The sequence below is a fragment of the Myodes glareolus genome, chromosome 13, assembly GCF_982192425.1.
Source record: "Myodes glareolus chromosome 13, mMyoGla1.1, whole genome shotgun sequence".
NCBI classification, from domain to species: domain Eukaryota; kingdom Metazoa; phylum Chordata; class Mammalia; order Rodentia; family Cricetidae; genus Myodes; species Myodes glareolus.
Window position 1 is genome coordinate 48,255,208 of NC_142038.1, and position 20,048 is coordinate 48,275,255.

At 45.5% G+C, this 20,048-nt stretch overlaps 1 protein-coding gene across 9 annotated transcripts in view; it reads left to right on the plus strand.

The window, feature by feature from the left end:
- Positions 1–20,048, plus strand: part of Fgf1 (fibroblast growth factor 1) — a 103,195-nt gene that overhangs the window by 64,212 nt on the left and 18,935 nt on the right. For 7 of the 9 annotated variants that reach the window (XM_087896090.1, XM_087896088.1, XM_087896089.1 and 4 more), the window contains one exon: positions 18,118–18,320. In XM_087896090.1, coding sequence (XP_087752216.1) covers positions 18,152–18,320 — 169 coding nt within the window. In that variant the 5' untranslated portion in view covers positions 18,118–18,151. Of the gene's footprint in view, positions 1–4,844; positions 4,997–10,597; positions 10,770–18,117; positions 18,321–20,048 lie in introns of those variants that run through there. The other 2 variants (XM_048419104.3, XM_085699937.2) reach the window with 2 other exon arrangements.

Below are 20,048 nucleotides of genomic sequence, written 5' to 3' on the forward strand. Positions count from 1 at the left end.
ACAGACACACCGACAGGCTCACCTCTTCAGACATGCTAGATCCTATCAAGCTGACAGTCAGTATGAACCGTGATGATACACTTATATTTATATTTATAAAACTTCACTTTGCAAAAATGTTTACACTTGTAACACAAAAATTAACAGAAGAGCCCAGCACCAAGGCACACAACATATAAATCCAGCAGATAAGAGGGGAAAATAAGACCAGGAGATCAAGGCAAGACTCTAATACACAGAGAGGTCAAGGCCAGCTTAGACTGCATGAGGCCCTCAAAAACAGAAAACAGAGAATTTAATGGGAGTTAATTCTGGCAGAAGTAATCATATACCCTAAAAACATTTTCATTATTATTTACATGGATATTCCAGTTTTCCAGTCTTTGCCTTATATTTAAAGCAACCTAGGTGAATTGTCCATCTCCTCCTTATTTGTTGAATTGATACAAAAGATCAAAAAAAAAGTCATCCCACTTTCCCAGGCATGGGGCACCACGCCCCTGTGGTACAGAAGACAACTTCCAATTACAGTAGTAAAAGAAAGCTCCTTCCAGGATTCCATGTTTTTGTTGTTCGGAGAAGAAAGTTCTTGTTTGAGATCCAACTGCTCAGGAGAACTGCGATTCTATTTGTAACCTAAAGCACCCAGCAGGCAGGATGTAACCAGTGGCATAATGAGTCAGGGACACTCTTCTTTCGAGGAACTTATGGCTGACTTTGACTTATGGGAAGTGTTGGTAATTGCCCTGCAGAGTTAGTTCCCTTTCGATAATGAAAGCTAAGTTCAACTGCTCCCTGCAGCTTGGTCAGTCCAAGTAGGGAATTGTGTAAGAGAACAGAGAACAAGGAAACATCGTGAACCTGCGGGAGGGAGGGAGAGGGCCGAGAGCTGGTGGGGGGATGGGGGGAAGCCCCTCCTTTTCTGGAAGAACTTCTCAGCAGCTTGATTTCTTCCCATCTTTCTATTTTGATGTATAAACAATAGCATCAAAATAATAAACGAGCATTTGACTAAAGCGATGACCTAGCCCACATGGGGGCGATTGCAGAATGGAAATCTGAGTCTGGCCAGATAAATTCCGCTGAGAGAATGACTGAAGAGAGAAGTTCCGAAAAGCAGATAAAATTTCTTTGTCATGTTTGCCTTGAGGAGAGGCACCCTTTCACAGGAAGAAGGTCAAATCCGGGCTATTTTTGTAGATCATTTCAAGTGGTCAGTCGATTTGTTTCCTGTGGTTCCCAGAAATTGGGTAGCAGACTCTCAAGAGGATGTTGGTGATAGGTAACAGGGACTTGATGAGTGAGAACCAACAATTATCTCTATATTTGCCTCTTGTTTCTATAAAAAAAAAATCATCTAGGGGAAAGCCACCTGTCTCAGAAGTGCAAAGTTCATCACAACAGAGAGTAGAGTGGGCATGAAAGCCCTTCAGTGTGGCAGATTCTCGGGTCAAGAATTCACAATCTGAAATTTTCATTTATCTGCTCATCCCCTCTCCCCCGTCTTGCTCATCACCTAACAAGTGTTTGAGCCAACCCTCGAGGACTGAGAAGGAGGTGAAGAGAAATAGTCTCCACCCCAGGAGCTCACTGTAATATTCCTTTAAAAATAATGCTGGTGCCCCCCCCCAGCGGCCTGCCCAAGATCCCAGGGCAGCGGGCTTGCAGAGCAGCCACGAGCCAGGCAGAGGCTGCCAGAGCGGTGCAGATTCCCCGCAGTGAGCAGCAGAGCTGGCTGTAGGCAGGCAGGCAGGAGACAGAGACATGGACTTGTAAAATGAGATTAAAATATTTATTCGGAGTTATGGAGGAAAAGGGGAGGGGGCAGAGAAAGAAAGGAAGAGAGAGAAGGAGAGGGAGAGAAAGAAAGACAGAAACAGAGAAAAGGAGAGAGAGAAAAGACAGAAAACACGTGTGCACACGCCAAGAGAGGGAACAGAAAGAGAGAAAGATGGTGTCAAGAGGTCAGAAGTCGCTGGGAGTGGGCGTGGCTTGCCCCTTAAAGGGACCAGAGACCAAAAGGAATAACACACTGTCTCAGAAAAGAGACGCATCAAAAAAGAACTCAGAGAGAGGGACAGACATCTGTTACAAATGGTGGTGAGCACCGAAGAAGAAAGGAACAGGGAGCTACATGGGGTCTGGAGAGATGGCTCAGTGGTTTAGAGCACTTACTGCTCTTGCAGGGTCTCAGGTTCAATTCCCAGCACCCACATGGTGCTCACAACCATCCAAAACTCAAGTTCCAGGCGATCCCATACCCTCTTTTGATTTTTGTAGATACCAGGCATGAACATGGTGTACATACATACATTCAGGCAAAATATTAATACATATAAGTCTTTCAAAAATTATTATCTTTTGAGAAAGAGAAAGGGAGAGAGAGAATATATAAAAGAAGAACACTAAACTTGGGTGGGGGGGTCAAAGAAAGTCTCTGGGGAGGTGGAACTTCAGATGTCATCTAAAGGGTGAGAAGAAGCCAGCCAATAGCCACTGTTGGGGAAGGCCATTTCTGGAAAGGGAGCAGTTTGTTGGAGGTCTGTGTGGTAAGGACCACAATGAAGTCAGGATCCAAGAATAGATGATGGAGAGGTTGGAATCTGGGGACAAATTAGTGGGAGGATGTGCTGGGCCACATAGCATCATATAGGTCATGCCAGGATTTAGATTTTGCTTTATAGAAATACAAAGTTATAAAAAAAATTAAGCAAGGGAATAACCAGTCTGAATTAAGGTTTTAGCAGGGGTTTTTTTAGAATGCACTCTCTCTGACACTGTGCTTTAAGTGGCATGGAGAATCGTATAAGAAAAGTGGATTCTTTGAGAAAAGAAGAATGATGGTGTATAGGTCAGTGCAAAAATTGGCAAGATAGTTGGTAATGAGGTGTACATTTGGTGAGCTTTCATGGGAGTCAGAGTTTGATTGGTATACCTCAGAAATGCCAGACAGCTAATAAGGCTGGGACTGGGGTAACATGAAGGAAGCCATTGCTGCAGGCTTACTTAGGAACCGTGCAGCATTTTGTGAAAATTCATCTGGACGATGGTGGCGTACACCTCCAGGACTTGGGAGGCACAGGCAGGTGGATCTCTGTGAGTTCAAGGCCAGCCTGGTCTTCAAAGGGAGTTCCAGGACTGTTACATAGAGAAACCCTGTCTAAAAAAAAAACCAACCAGCCAAACAAACAAACAAAATCAATGTAATGGAGTAAATATTTATATTAAAAATATAACATTAATAATGATAAGAATGAGGATGAAAAGACAGGTTGAGTAAAAATGATGAAAATACAATGTGACCAAAACAAACCTGATATGAAACCTAATGAGCTGTGCACATGTTTGTGTGAACATATATGTATGGACAGGGATGTGTGTGTATAATAGTGAAATAGACAGTCATAATCATCATAAACTACCATACCATGACATATTTAGGTCTGAGATGAAACAGGGCAGTGAGGAGAGCTTCCTCGGATGAAGGTGGCACAACAGAATTTGATGCTGAAGAGGCAGAAGCCCCGCCTCAAAATTCTGGGTGTTAATAAGGATTTTTTTTGTCAATCAAACTCTCTGCGCTGCGAAATCTTACAGTGTAAGGATTAGCCCTATGGAGAACAATGTCAAAAAGCAATACTCATACACACACACACACACACACACACACACACACACACATATATATATATATATACATATATATATATTTCCTATAAGATCAGGCCTATGGGAACATCACACGACTGAGGATTCAGCACGTAGGATGAAATTACTGGGAAGAGTTCTGCATTCTTTCTGCCCCACTCCATGGACCCATCCAAAGACTCAGATTTATAGAACTTTAGAAGAGTCCCCTGGAACTTGCCAAGACCAGGGAGGATCCAGGAATGTAGATCCTTGGCTGTCCAGGGGAATTATGGACACAGAAAGAAACCAGGAGACCCTTTGAAGCCTCTCTGTTCTCCTTATTGCCTAATCTGTTTTCAAAGGTCAACAACTTAAGTGTCTCCATTTTTCTTTTCAAGCAACCACACCCAACACAGTGGTTCTTTGGTTCCTAAAACATGAGAGGGGTAGTGGATGCTGAGAAGATAAATGGCTTTGGAAGGTCAGATAGAACAAATGAGGGGGGAGATCATGAGACCTGGACAACTGAGAGCTTTGAGCTACCACAAGCTTGAGTCAGCGTCACTGAGAGGCCTCTGACAGAGGGGTGGGCGGTTGCAGCTATTGGTACCTACCTGCCCTCAGCATTTTCTGAGAAATGGCGTCTTGGCCTTAACGCGTACCTTCCTGGAGACAGGAGATACCAGGGCAGACTTATCTCTTACGTTAGTTCTTGGGTCTAAGATTTCAGCTCACTTCCAAGTGATTTCATCCTTATCCAAGACTGGCTATTCTTCCAAGACCTCTGGTGAGGATGTTGTTCTGCTCCATTTCTGTCATACCCACCCAGGGGCTAAGCTGCATGGGGACCTGGATGTGGAAAGCTATGTTATGGGATCCCGAGAGCCACAGGCAGCACTGAAAGGCAGCGTAAACTGAAACATAGCCCTGTGGGGACTATTCATATGGTTCATACCAAGAGAGCTGGTAAAGACAAGGGATTGCTAAGAATAACCCAACTCCTTAAAAAGAAGAATGCCAAAGGGAACAATTATGCCACTGTCCTAATGCCGTCCCTACAGAAAGTCCTGGAATGTTTGCATCAGAGCTCCGAGCTCTTTTGTTCCTGCCCTTTTGGCTGTGACACCCACAGGGTCCCTTGGCAGACCATGGGCCTTGGCTCTGCCATTGGCTCCCGGCCTGGAGTTCACAGGCTCCAGCTGGGGCCTCCGTAGCTCTCCTTCAAGGTCCAGAACAGACGGACGCGTGAGCAAGCGCCACGGTTTCACTCCTCCCTCGGTACCCAAGGACCTTAAGCAGCAGCCGCACGCTGGTCCTGCCACCTCCTCTTCCAGAGACACCTGGATAACATCTGTCTGGCCAAAACGTGAGTTTTGTCCTTTGTCTTCATCGCATTCCGAGTGAGCAAGGGCTGTCGGAGGTGAGGCTGCCCAATAGTGAGGTGACGTCATAACCAAATGCCTCAGGGGTGAGGGCTTTATTCTTGGCTGAGCCGCAGGTTTACTTGGCCCAAGTGTGCAGTCCCTATGCATCACAGCTGTCTAGGGTTGAGAAAAATGGGGTGATTATGTAGCTTGCAGGAAGAGTAGAAAGCAGTCCTCGATGAGTCCCTGAGAGAAGTTCATTTGTTCAAGCTGCTCCGTGAAACTCCAAATGCCTTAATAGTTTAGTGAAGCAATCCCAAGACATGGTAGGATGAGCGATGTAATAATAGCCTCTACTGATGCCCACTGTGTGTCACCTCCTGCCCAGGCCTTGCTCTGCTCCTTCACTGCACCATCACAAGACTGGCACGATTGGTTTTCTTGGCTGTAATACCGCTGGAGGTGGAACCTAGGGCCGACATGCTAAATGTGACCTTCCTCATTGAGCTCCATTCCCAGTCCCAGGCAAAGCAACAGAGGAGCAGAAAGGTCAAATGACTTGCCAATCATAAAAGGCGTTAGTGAAACCACAGAAACCAAGATCCAAGTCTCAAACTGTGAGAGGTCTTCCTTTTCAGGGGCTTCTCCAATCTTCTAAAGTCAGCCCTTTTCCAAATAGGTTCTGCCCTTGCCCCCAGTCCTTATCAGCATGGCAACTGCTCACCTGCGGAGGGCCAAGATGATCTCACGTGACCCTGGGTCACCTTGAGGCATCAGAAGAACAGCCTGGTGTTAGTCACTGCAACACCTGGGGAAGGGACAGCTGTCAGGGCAAAGACTGTACTTGCATGAAAGCAAATGCCCCTTCTTTGAAATTGTCCATAGGGCTGCATAAGTTACAGCGGTCGGTAGGTTACAAAGAACAGAAAAGGCGAAGGGTCACCCAGTTCAAAGAACATTTGTTCTCTTGATCACACTAAATCCATGATTAAAATCATAGACATAAGATATGGCATAAGAAAACCCTAGGTTCAGATCTTAAACTTTTAACACTGTAACAAGCCAGGATACATTTATGGATTGAAACTATTACTCTTTTTTATTTACCACTTTGTTAAGCAGAATGGGGAGGGGGCAATGCTTCTCTAACAGAATTTCTTTGAGAATTCATTAATGTATACAGCATATTTAGGACCATGTTTGATACACTATACATGTTTAAAAACTTTTACTGCTTATGGTTGTAGCCAGGGCAGGCTCTTGGGTAATGCGTGGTAAGGCAAGCCTTTCACAGTCCAAATAGATAACAAGCACACACTTCAAAAGACTGCGTTTGAAGAAGCTAAGATTTCTAGGTCAAGAGTGGGTGGGGGTTGGGGGGAGAAAAGACTCTGCAAACACGGCCTTCTAAAGAGCAGGGAAGTCAGCTGACTTGGAGTAAGGAATGTCCTTGCTGGGCCCTTGCTGGAGACTGTAAAGTTGCACAACAGATTAAAAAGATTTTTGGAGACACATCAGTAAGACGAGGTTGAAGGAAGGAGAGTGAGGGCTGCAAGAGCCCCTGCAGAATCACTTAACATTTGGCTCTAAGCCCCAGCTTTAATGCATCAGTCTGCAGGAAGGAAGGATATTCCGGTTTAAGATGTGCACAGGTTTTCGGGACACGCTGAACCAGAGTCTCCCATTAAAATTCAGACAGAAAGGGGGCCAGCAGAGCGCACCGCACCGCTGCGCCAGGCGGCCTCTGCTTTTCCTTTCCATGTGGATTCTGTTCTCTGCAGGCACTTAAAAGAACGCCTGACCTCCGGTTGGATGATGGTGTTATGGTGGGGAGGGGTTTGATGGGGGGTGGGGGGGTGTGAATAAGTCAGAGTGCAGAAAATAAAAGATCTCAAATGGAGGAGAAAGAAAAGATGTTGGAGATGGCCCTCCTGGGAGGAGCATCTGCTTCACGCGGTCTCTGTGGAGGGGCGTCAAGGTGAAGGGTAAGACTGGGCGGCTCGGTGATGAACCTGGATTAGATGACAGCCCCACTTCTCGCCAGTTGTCTTTAGTCCAGGCAACAACGGCCTTCTCAGGAACCTGGCCGAGTCTGGCAAGGCAGAATACAGACATCGTAAGGGCAGAAGGCACAGTGGCACACCTTTTTTACCCCAACATTCGTGTGGCAGTGGCAAGTAGACTTTTGTGAGTTCAAGGCCGATCTGGCATACATAGTAAGCTCCAGGTCAGCCACAATTACGTAAAACAATCATCTAGAAAGTTGTTTTTTTTTTATTTTTAAAGAAGTTAGGATGACTCATCTGTCATACACCATGGAACAACCCCAGTGGGGTCCTAGACAGTCCCCTAACCAAACATAAAAGCAACTGTACAGTCCACTAGACAGAGGTTAGCATTACATGGGTAAACAAGGACTGGAAATAGAAAGCCTTTACCACAATGTCAATTATGAAAGTATTTCTAGTTTTTTAAGATTTTGATTGGGAACTAGGGACTTGGGGGCTTTCTTTTCCTTCCTTTGTCTAAATTCCCAGGACATCTGTAGCATCTTCTTCATGGCAGATACAAGGAGTAGAAGTAATTGACACCTGAGGTATGCCATCTTGATCTCCCTCAATCGTTTGACATTGGCAACCCAGGAACAGTATATGCCCAGTAACTTGGGGGTTCCTTGGATTAGAAAGTTCCTGAAGAACTGGAGAGGAGAGTAAGGAGGTAGCACGATGGTAGAGAACTTGTTTAGCATGTAGGAGACACTGGGTTCAATTTCCAGTGCTTAAAAGAAAAGACTGGAGAACAGGACGGTTAAGACCGTAGCCCCTCTCTCATCATTGTCAACACAAGCCTCAACTCTATGAAACTCAGAGAGAGCCCATCATTGTACCGCACGTCCATTTAACCAGTGTTTTTCAAACTGTGGGTTGTGACCTCTTTGACCCTTCCAGAGGGGTCTCACATTAGATAACCTGCAAACAAGACATTTACATTACAATTTATAACAGTAGCAAAATTATAGTTAGGAAGCAGCAACGAAGATGAATATATGGTTGGGAGCCCCGACGGGAGCTGTGTAAAAGGGGTCGCAGCATTAGGAAGGCTGAGAACCACTGATCTAAGCCCATGAAAAGACAACATTGCCGCCTGTAAGTCATGATGGAGCATTCCATCCTAGCAGAGAGATACTTTTCAAGCACTGCTATGTGAAGACTTAAGCTTGGTATAAATCAGCATCGTGGATGGCTGAGTCTGCGCATGGTGTAATCAAGTTAGCAGCATCCAAACGCTCACACATTTTCTGGGCCGGGCTCAGAACTTTAGATGAGTTGTAGGCTAAAAGTCACTGTGAGGCGGCGATGCTCGCCCTCGATCCCTTTAAACCCAGCTCTGGGGAGGCAAAGGAAGGCGGATCTCTGTAAGTCTAAGGCCAGCTTGGTGGTCCACAGGATGAGTTCCAGGACAGTCAGGGCTACACAGAGGAAACCCTGTCTCAAACAACAAGCAACAACAACAACAACAAAAAAAAACAACAACAAAAAACTCACCATGATTCAGTGCAGCAGCCATTTATGGGGAGACTGAGGCTCTATGAGAAAGAATAGTTTACTAGTGAATACCCAGCAAGATTTAAACTCAAGTCAAATGGTAGGCTGATAAATAAGCCATGTGGGGGATGTGTAGAAAGACAAGAAAGAATAGCATTCTTTAAAATATCATTTTAATTGAATAGAATTCATCACTTTCCCACCTACCTCCCTTTTCTCCATCTGGCTCCTCCCAGATGCCCTCCCACCAGCCCCCCCCACCAAGATGAGAGCCTTTTTCTTTGATTATTATTGTTACACACACGCATATGCACACACACACACATGCACAAGTATATAAATATAATCTGTTGAGTCTGTTTCTGTTGTTTGTATTTACAGTTTCATGGCTGACCACTCTGCAATGGGCAGTCAATAAGGGGACTCATCCCTGGAAGACAGCCTTTCTCCTCTGACCTATCGTTAGCTTCCTGTAGCTCTTTGTCTAGGGTGGGGCCCCGTGAAACTTTTTCTTCCATGTTAGCATGTTTGCTGATATTGCCACTGATCCAGTCTTGTTTATGAGGCCATTTCTGTGATATAAGCATTCTCACCAGAGCTTATTTCAAGCTACTAACGATGGCTAGTATGGTTTCTGCTTGGGCCATAATGATCTCTCAAGAACGTGAAGGGTTCAACTCCTGCACACTCCAGTCGAAGTTCACCCCACAGCTGAGTCCACAGTTTGCTGTCAATAATGGAAAAAGAACTTCAGCTCCTGGAAGAGAGCTGGCTTGGGGACAGCAGGCTGATATGCTAGCCCAGGCCAGCCAGCCCCATCACCCTCCGATCCATCCAGAGTACCAAGTACATAGCAGGAGAAATAAGGAGAGCTGGGAACACTCTGTCTCCCTCCCCGCAGTCAAACTTTCCTTCACTGAGGGTGTGCCTGCCTTGGGATGCTCTGTGGCAGAAATAAGGAGACCTGGAATCCTTCTACTGCCCTATCAATCATTTTTCGGTCAGATATGGAGGCCAGACTTGACCCTTGTCCTTCTGGACGCAGTCATTTTAAGAGCATTTCTTTGAAGAAGCAAGGAAATGATCATTACAGATGGGAACAGGGACCGCTCTGGAGGGTTCTCCTATGTAACGCGATTGCAGTGAAAACACTCTGTGTAAGGCTTTGGGCTCAACTTCTCTGTCAGCATCTGCAGGACACCACCTGTTAATCAGGCCTTCTGATAATACATTTCCATCAGGACAGACTTGCCTAGGTATCTGCCAAGTACCAGAAGCAGAGGGAGTCAGTGGCTTCTGTCTCGGAGCTGCAGAGACTAATGAAGAAGGCAGTCAAGAGCACAGTTAAAATGCATTCACTCACTCACGCTACAAATATTTGTCAAGGGCCCGTTAGGTGCCAGGCATCTTGCCAGCCCCTGGTTATACCATGGCGAGAGAGGCAGACAAGTTTCTGCCTCCACGGAACTGGCAGTCTAGTGACGAAGGGAGATATTAATCAAATAATCACGGGCATGAAGATGTAATTAAAAACTTATGACGGGATGGGGAGAATTGGACAAGCGGCCCAGGGCAGGAGGGAGGGCTGTGCTCTCTAGGTCTGCGAGGAAGCTGGGTGGAAGATGAGATGGGGGAAACGCCTGGACCCACAACAGCCACGCAGGCTGTAGTAAGGTTTTGGTGCTTACCCAGCAACAGGGATCCATGGGCAGGTGTGACAGAGGAAGGCAGGTGACAGTGACACCTCTTAGTGCCGCTGAAGGGAGTCCAGAGAACCAACATCTGACCTGGTGTGTGTGGTGTGGACAGGCGTTAGGAGGTCAAGGTTGGGGCGTGTGTCCACACAGAAGTTTCTGGAGGAGGAAATGTGAGAGCTGAATTTTTGAAGGGTGAGTATGATTAGCCAGGCTAGAGTGGAAGGGGAGAGAGAACCTGATGCTGTCAGCTTTGGGCTAAGGCCTGGAAGACAAACGCAAAGGGCGGGGTGGTGGGCACATATAAAAGGCCCAGTTAGATAAGGCAACAGAGCTAGGCAGAGACCAGACCACAAAAGCCTCGCGGGCCATGGCAGGAATCTGCACTTCACCCTAAGGTGGCAGAACTCTACTGAACCAAACATCTGGAGAGAGCAATCCTCTGGTTGCCGAGGTGGGGAGGTCACGAGCAACTGGGCTGAGAGAAAGCAGAGCTAGAGAAGAAAGCACTGCCCAGGCCACGGCCGTCCGTCCAGGTGAGAGTGTAGGGTGTGCAACAGGAAAGAGGAAACTGTCTGGGGACTTTAAAAGGTGAGAGGGCCTTGTCACCACCCGATGGGTGGAAGCGGTTTCTATTCAAACAACAGTCTGATAAAACAAAGGTTTCTATTTGGGTTGAGTCTTGCCCCATGAGTCCTTAAGAGCAATGGTATTCACTCTTCAGTAAAGGAAGATCCTCTCAGTTAAAGAGATAGCCATGGCCTTCCAGCGTCCTCGTCCTTGTTTATAGTTTGTCTCTATATCGGCTGAGACAGACGTATCAAAAGTTCTCACCGTCATCATGAGTTATCAGCTTCCTATTCTCCTCAATGTTAGCCTTGTAGACAGCAAAGTTGTGCCCCCAAATCTGTCTATGGGATTTTCCCATTTATCGCCGTGCAATGATTCCTGTCGCCTGTACGCATTCTTTTCACTTATCAATGTAGCCAGGCCAACTTTTTAATGTTTTGTTATATTTGTCTGTCGTGTTTATGCTTTTAAAATATTTCCTTAGAGAGAGGGGGTGTGGGTACATATTTGTGTGGACGTGTGCATGGGTGAGCATAGGCCATAAGTCAGCCCTGGGTATCTTCCTCAATCATTCTGCACCGTGTTTTCTGAAACAGGCTCTCTCACTGAGCCTGGAGCTTCTTGGGTCAGCTAGGCTGGCTGGCCACTGAGCTTCAAGGACCCTAGGGTCACTGATTACATCACGTGGCTTTTTCACAGTGCTGGGGATCCAGGTGTACATCCTCACCCTTGAGCAGTAGGCATTCTACTGACAGAGTCCTCTCCCTCGCCCCCACTCCCACTCATGGCTCTTTCCTCCACACTTAGTTTAGGTTTGCCTTACCTGCACCTCCTTCTCTCACCTGTCCCCCTGCCCCATCATCCCTGCTTAGACCTTCCACCCCCAGCATCCCTCCTTCCACCTCCAGCATCCCCCCTTCCATCCCCAGCACACCCCCTCCCTCTTTTGCATCCTGTATGCTATAGCTTCCCTCTTCTCTAGCCTTTTGTCACCTCCCAAGGACCTCTTTCTAGTTGCTTACATATAAATACACACATATAAAAAACTAGAAAGTAGGATCTCCATGTGAGAGAGAATACAAAGTCTTTCTGAACCCTGGTTACCTCACTTACATCCATTTTTTTCTGTAAACTTCATAATTTTATCTTTCTTTATGGGTGTCCAAAATCCCCATTGGTATATGTACATTTTTCAATATCCATTCTTCCGTTGGCTGACATCTAGGTTGATTTCATTTCTTAGCTATTGTGAATACGGCAGCAATGGACTGGATGTGAGCGCCCCTGTGGCAGGACACGAAGTCCTTTGGAGTAGTGTAGTTAGGTCACATGGACTTTACTTTTCTGAGAAACCTCCACACAGATATCCATAGTCCCGCATTGGTTTACGCTCTCGCCAACAGTTACCAAAAGCTGTCCCTACTCACATCCTCACCGGCGTTTGTTACCATTTCTTTTATTAGTAGCCATTCTGACTAGGATAAGATGGATCTCTGAGTAGCTTTAATTTTCATTTCCATAATGGCTATGAATGTTGATCAGTTCTTAAAATAGTTATTGGTCATCTATAGTTCAACTTCTCAGAACTTCTCTTCGGTTCCTTACTTAACCCATTTTTGGAGTAGGCCGCTTTACTCTTGTTTAAGTTTTTTGTGTTCTTTATATATTTGAGATATCAGTCTTCTGTCCATTGACAGATCATTTGTCAGTTTGCAAAGATTTTCTTCCCATATACAAGCTGCCTCTTCACTCCATGAGAATTTGTTTTTTTTAAGACTGAATCTTGCTGTGCTTGTCCATAGTGTGCAAGCCACTGACCTTTGTTTAATTTTTACCCTTTTATTTTAACCACTCTGTATCCCTATGTTTTAAATGTATCTCTTGTAGCCAGAATATATATATATATATATATATATATATATATGGATTTTTAAGAGCTCCTATAGCTAAATAATTTAGTCCATTTCTATTTATTGTGACTATAAATATATTTGACTTGATTTTATTCATCTACTTTGGAGCAATATTCTATTTTTTGGAGAATTCATATAAATGCAATTTTACCTACTTCACTCCTCCCCTCTCACCCCTTCCAGTTTTGGCTGAAATGAATTTCATTTGTTTTTAACATTTAATATACACACCTGACTTAATAAAATCTAAAGTGAGCTAGCATCTCCAGAGGTAGTAGTGAGGGATTTGATTAATAGAGATGTGGATATTGTTTAGAACTGGAGCTAAGCCCTGTTTTACACATGCTGGGTCTGAGGACCAACTTCATCTAAACCCACTGTCTTCAATATCTGTATGCAGCTTGCCTTTCTACATGAATAGTTCTCTGTTGCATAAGCAGCAACAGGCGTTAAAACAAACCTATAGGTGCCAATGTTTGTCTGCCCTTGGTTCAGAACCATAAGTCTCTCTCCTCAGCAGTCACCAGAGCCACACTGAGCACAACACCTCCTGGGAACATAGGATTCCCGAGTCACTTCCACGCCTGTCCGCACATCTGGGAACACCAGGATTCCTGAGTCAATTCCATGCCTGTCCGCACATCTGTCCATTCCTGAGTCTGCAGCAATGGCTTGAATTCTCCCTACACAACCAGCTAATCTTTGCCTCCTTCAACTACTCCATTCTCATCTTTGTGATTTAATAAGAGAAGCTTAGCTCATTTACGCCACACAGGGAAGAGAATAAAAATAACTCACTTAAATTAAGCTGACCCACACCACACCTGGCTTCAACTAGTTTAATATAATCATGTGCTCTTATCTTTAAGAAGCTGGATTATATTTTTATACCTCCCATGTGCTTTTTGAATGTTGTGTTTGTTTAACCCTTCAGAGGATTCTGTGTGGTAGGTGGAATGGGGATCATTAGAGGAAGCATGTCCAGAGTGGGCGGAACATCCATGTTCCCATCTGTGTACGCCCAGGGCTGTACAGTAGATGCTTGTTTTCCCACATGGAAAAATGACTTGAGCTCCCAGGCTAGGGTATAAGTCTCCAACTGTTCCATGTGTCTGGTCCAGAGGCCACAGCTAAGCAAGTTCGTCAGCTTCTAACGTGGACGTTCCAGTAGGTTGAGTGTTCCTCTCACTTCTGTGTCACTGAGAAACCAAGAAAATCATCTGGCTTTCCAAAATCGCACCAGCATCCTAAATCCGGGAGTTGACTTGGTGCGGACCGATGAGAGGGAGTCCATTGGACTTGTTCTTCTCTGTCTCCCACACGGAAAATCCCCTCTCCAGATGGCCAATAAGACAGACAAGAGTAACGAAAAGCAGGGCTTGCAAATCCACATTATGTCTAATGCCTGATTTCACTTAGTTAATTGATTCATTTATGAGAGCAATTCGTATAAATCCGCAGGGACACTTGTTAAGGTTGCTGCCTATGGCTTTGCCACACCATATACTTCCTTTATTCATATCCCTTAGCAAATTATGGATTGGTCAAAGAATTCTGAACGGTCCACTTCTCAAAACATAAGTAAATAGTAAATAAAATTAAAAATAAGGGGTTTTCTGGGTGGCGGTGGTGCACGCCTTTAACCCCAGCACTCAGGAGATAGAGGCAGGTGGATCTCTGTGAGTCTGAGGCCAGTTCCTTGTCTTTGAACAAGTTCCAGGACAGCCAGAGTTACGCACAGAGAAACCCTGTCTTGCAAAACCAAAACCAAACAAACAAAAATAAGAGGCTTTCATGCCCCTCCCCACAGGCTTCAGCTGATTCACAAATGGACCTGCCATGGCTATCAGCTCCAAAGCGATGCCAGGCTTATTTTAAGGTGTCGACACGTGGCTTTCAGGATTCAGGTGCAAATGTGAACTAAAGGCTTCATAGAGGGAAGCATCCGCATAGTGCAGCCATCCCGTGACTATCCCACTTACGAGATGAGCAGGCAAAGAATAGAGGTGTGGTCTTACACACTTCAACTCTCACTCTGCTTCAGAAAGAAGGACCCCTGAGAGCCTGCTGGGACTGGCCAAGGTCCCGAGTTGGTGATGAAGGTTCTGAAGGGATGACATCCAGACTGCCTGGCTTCTACCCACATGTAAATGAGAACGTTGGTATCACCCTTAGCCAGAGCTGGTACCTCCAACCCCATCCAGCCTTCTGGTGTATCTATTCCATTTCATCCCAGTTGGAGGAGGCAAAAATACAGGCAGGTAGCGCCAAATCCATGCCCAGCACTTAGCAAACAACCTGACAGGTACTAAAGAGGGAAGGGCGTCCTTGGCATGTAACTGGCCCACATCAGAGGAAATGCAAACATAAAAACTGCCACTGGGGGAGACTCTGAGACAGGGACGTTCTGCTCTCCTAAGACTGGCAATACTAACGGTAACCATTAGAGTGTGGTTATTGTTTCCTGTACAGCAAATTAAATACACAACTTAGGAAGTATGGGAAATGCAATCAGAAACCACCGCGGGAGGAGACCCTGAGACAGCAAGAAAGTTCCGCTCTCCTAAGGTTGCCAATTCCAGTGGTAGCCATTAGACTGTGGCTATTGTTTCCTGCATAGCAAATTAAGTATGCAGTTTAGGATGTACTGGGGATAAAAACAAATGAAAAAGTATATGATCTCTTAGTTGCACTGCTAAGAAGGGAAATCTGTGCGCTAATGGAGCGACACATGAAGTGAGTCACACTTGAAATAGCTACACTGCTTTTCATCGCAGGGATCCAGAGAGCCAGGGTGCAGTCAGTGGTACGGTGTATGTTAAATTAGTATGCAGAGCTGAGCAATGGTAGGGAATGCCTTTAGTTCCAGCACCCAGGAAACAGAATTAGGTGGATCTCTGTGAGTTTGCAGCCAGCCTGGTCTACAAAGTGAGTTCTAGGACAGCTGAGCCTCCACAGAAACCCTGTCTTGAAAAACAACAACAAATTAGAACACAGGAGACTCGATTTCCAGCACTTCTCGGGGGGTGGGGGGATCAAGTGATTCAGAAAGAAGTTGAGTAAGGAACGGGTGAGGGTGGGCTGCTGAAGAGAGAGGAGATGGAAGTGAGCAGAAAGACCAGAGGCTTGAGGTGAAAGGGTGTTGCTTGGAAAATATTGAGAATTTGGAAGAAAAGCACAATGTAAATCATTTACATTTACCTATACAAGGTAAATTATCACTCTGCAGCTATGTGAATAACATTATCTGTCTCTTACTGTCTTATGTGGCAAGAGCAATGTGGCACCATGTGTTAAGGAGTCATTTGCGATAGTCTGACTTTGAATGTGTATGTGTGTGTGTGTGTATGCTTGTATAAACATATATATGGACACACATATACATATATATTTAAATGATATTTTTATATAACATTCAAAGTCAGACTATCTATATCAAAGTCAGACTATATATGTATACACACATTTAAATTTGAGAGATGTCCTTGCAGGGGCCTCCCAAATAGTAGCTGAAACTAAAGTCAGTATCTGACCTGTGAGACTACAGAGTAGGGGCACATACCAGACATACTAACTGCCAATAGCAGAGAAGAAAGATGGATGCTTCCAATTTGAGCCCTAATTACAGTGGGTCACAAAGACAAGTTCTCCAAATTGGTGCTTTGGGTTACGACTGAACAGCTTCCCACGAGAGTTTATGCAGGACTGACCAGAGCATGGCACATGGGGCTCTGGCTGGTCTTGGGAGTTGAGGGTGCTATCAGCATGAGTTTCTTTGGGCCTCAGCAGCTATGTGGAATCTTGCTATAGAGGTAGCAGGGAATAGATGCAGGGGAGGTCGTTGGAGATCACTAGCGTTCAGACCACGATGGTAGGCTGAAAAACAAGTTTATAAAGGCAGGTGTAATTTGATATAATGGGTAAAAACTCCACTTCTGGTCACAACACTTCCATATCAGTGCACTTGTGTAACCTTCTCATAGTAATTAAGGGCAAACTGGGGCTTTGTGTTCACTGACTCATTCTGAGCCTTAGCTTCTTGTTGTTGACCCTACGCAGGCAATTTAACGCCTCTAAGCGCTGATTTAAATTTTTAATAGGAGTTTCAGCGTCCACATTGAAGGATCAGTTAACAAATATTATCTTTCAGCACAGAATATGTTGTTGGTGATGATTATCATTGTTGCTATAAAACCATTTCATTTTATACATACAAACATGTATACACATACATGCGCACACATATGTGATTAAAATCCTGGCAGTAGCATCGTATGCCTTTAATCTCAGCACTTGGGAGGCAGAAGCAGGTGGATCTCTGTGAGCTCAAGGCCAGTCTGGTCTACAGAGCTAGTTCCAGAACAGTTGGGGCTACACAAAAATCCTTGTCTCAAAAAAGCAAAAGCAAAAACTTTCACTGTCTTTGTTGTCGCTAGAACTTTCTTTTTCTAAATGGTTGGGCAAATATATGGCTCAAAATTCTGACTTTCATTGGTTTTGTTTTCAAATCTCCAGTGTCGATGCTTGATACATTTTACACTGGCAGGAATTTTCATAGAGTGGATATATATAATGTTAGAGGTCTATAAAATATTATTACAGGCTCTGTGTTGTAAGTGCATCTCATATTAGAAAATAATTAAGATGAAGATGGTCTGGGTACAGGGACAGACCTGATGAAATGTGTCTTGTGGAAGACTATGAAACCAGGGGTCAGACAGCCTTCAAAATGCTGTCTATGAAAGAGGCCTGGGTGCAGAACTTGCTCTTTAAAAATGCCCCAGGCCCCTCTCTCTGCCTTCATCCCTTCCTCCAGCAAATTTAGAAGGTCGCCATATATTAACCCTTGGTTACCTCTGCTGTACCCGTGGCGCACAGGTGCCCATTTAGCCAGGCCATCTCTGCCCTCTGCCCTCCTTTGGCTTGGCAGTACCGAGTCAAAACAGTGTGAGGGTGGAAGGCAGGACCTCAGCCTCGGCCTCTTGGCTTGTGTGGGTTTCAGCCAGACCCCAGGTGTTATTTTAGTACAGCCTACAGTATTTAATTTGAGGATGTGTGTGGACCAGAAGGAGGGACCAAGACAATGTTTTTCCTATTGACCAAATGATAAATTTGAAGTTCTAAAAAAAAAAAAGAAAGAAAGAAAGAAAAGAAAAGAAAAGAAAAGAAAAAATAAATCTAGCTTGTTGCAAAGCTGTATCCAATTTGTAAGAGAGAATTGTCTGGAAAATGTCTCCCAGGCAAGGGACCACCCCTCTTCTACCACCAGCCACCTCACAGGCCCATCCACCTTGGGTACCACCTGAGCAGTCTGTGGCCCTGCCTGGTCCTTTCCTTCCTGAATATGTCCACCAAACGTTTACTGGAAGAACATTCTACAGGTGTGCTTCATTTCTTTCAGTCCTGAGAGTTCCGCCACCGGTTGCCGCTGAGCCATGGCCGAAGGAGAAATCACCACCTTCACAGCCCTGACAGAGCGGTTTGATCTGCCTGCAGGGAACTACAAGAAACCCAAACTTCTCTACTGCAGCAACGGGGGCCACTTCTTGAGGATCCTTCCGGATGGCACAGTGGATGGGACGAGGGACAGGAGCGACCAGCACAGTAAGCGGCTCTCTAAATGGCACCCGCACTTTCCTGTGTCTTCCCGAGTCCAGCATGGGAACACAATGAGACTGGGTACCCACTTTCCAAGGCTCTATGTGTAGGCAGAATGCATTCAGAAGTAAGATAACACACATGTACATGTACAAAGGGGCTGGCTTTCAGAAGCCAGGGAACTATGGGCTACCACTTAGCTAATTATATCTTACTGCAAGCTTCTGAAGGCCTCTCTGTTGACCTGATATAACCTTGGCTTTGGTTCAATCATTGCACATCCCCTCCCCAGGTTTCTATAAAGTAACAAAAGGTCAGGCCCCCCAAGCCAGTCAAGTCCTGCTCATCCACGATGGGAAGAACCTGATGGTTAGGGACGGGAAATCCTGCACAGAGATATGAGCTCCATTTCAAGTTAACAGACTCTCCAGGTGATGTCTCCACCGGGCTTGAGTTGAGCATCCCCCATCTCTAAGCACAGCCTAACACATCATAAATTATGCAGTTTTCCCGCAGCGCATTGTGCAGATGTGGCTGTGGTATGCAGAAGGGGAGGGGTCAAGTCATTCTCCAGACACTAATGGAGCCAGAAGTGGGAGCCACAGAGTGAGAGGCTGACAATTCCGGACTTTCCCAGCAGCCTGGCTTTCAGACAATGTTGATAAATGGAGGTGTGGCTTAGGGAAAATAATCTTCCCGACCAGTACTGTCTAGCGCCGGTGTGTGTGTGTGTGTGTGTGTGTGTGTGTGTGTGTGTGTGTGTGTGTGTGTGATAGTAAGTGTCTCCTTTCTACTAGAGTCAGGGAGTCCCTGAGTACCACGAGGGTATTAGATGGTGTAGGGAAATCTGATCTGCTCCCTGCATAGAGGAGTGGCAGTCTTCAGAGTTAAACACGTTGCAAGCCAAGACACATGGGAGAGCACAGGAGGGAGGAAGACTCGGGACCCACTTGAAAACGGGATGTGCATTGCTGATGTCGTGGCTTCTGTGTAATTATACCCGGTGTAGGCCCCAAACTTCACAGACTCCGTGCAATGGCGGCTTCTGAGATGGTCCTCGGCTCAGTCTCAGATGCACGTGTGACTGGGATTGTTCCTTCTTCCCCAGAAAGCCGGGGGCTAGGGCTTGCAGTTGGGGCAGGCTCGTGATTTGGGGATTTTGCTTTGATAACTTGTCTTCCGTTGGGCCTCCTACATGTTTTCCATTCTATGAAAAATAGGTACTGGAACAAGCCAAAAAGAGAGATTCTAGAACATTAAAAATAAGCAAGTTTGGGCTGAGTCTGTAGCCCGGTTGATAGAGTGCTCGCCTAGCATAGGAAGCCTCGCCAAATACAAACTGGATATGCCATTATACATCTCTAAGCTCAGCACTCGGGACGGGGAGGGGAGAATAGGCAGAAGCAAAGTCATCCTCCAGCTCCACGGTTGGAGCCGGGCGTAGACTAGAGACCCCCATCTCACAAATGAACTTAGATTTTATCTCATTGTACCAGACAGGTTATACAATTCATGTGTTCGCCCTCACAACCCAGGGGAACAAGCTTTAATTTCTCCGAGTTTTAAATGTTTATAAACCCTATCAATTTCCTGCACTAATGGGGGATATTTTAGTCCCCAAGATCCAAACCAAAGGTGATGATCACTGGTGACATGTTTCTTGAGGCTTGCCTGGTTCTGGAAATCTTAAGTTTCGGGGGAGCAAGAGGTTACAGCTACTGGATTTCTGGACAA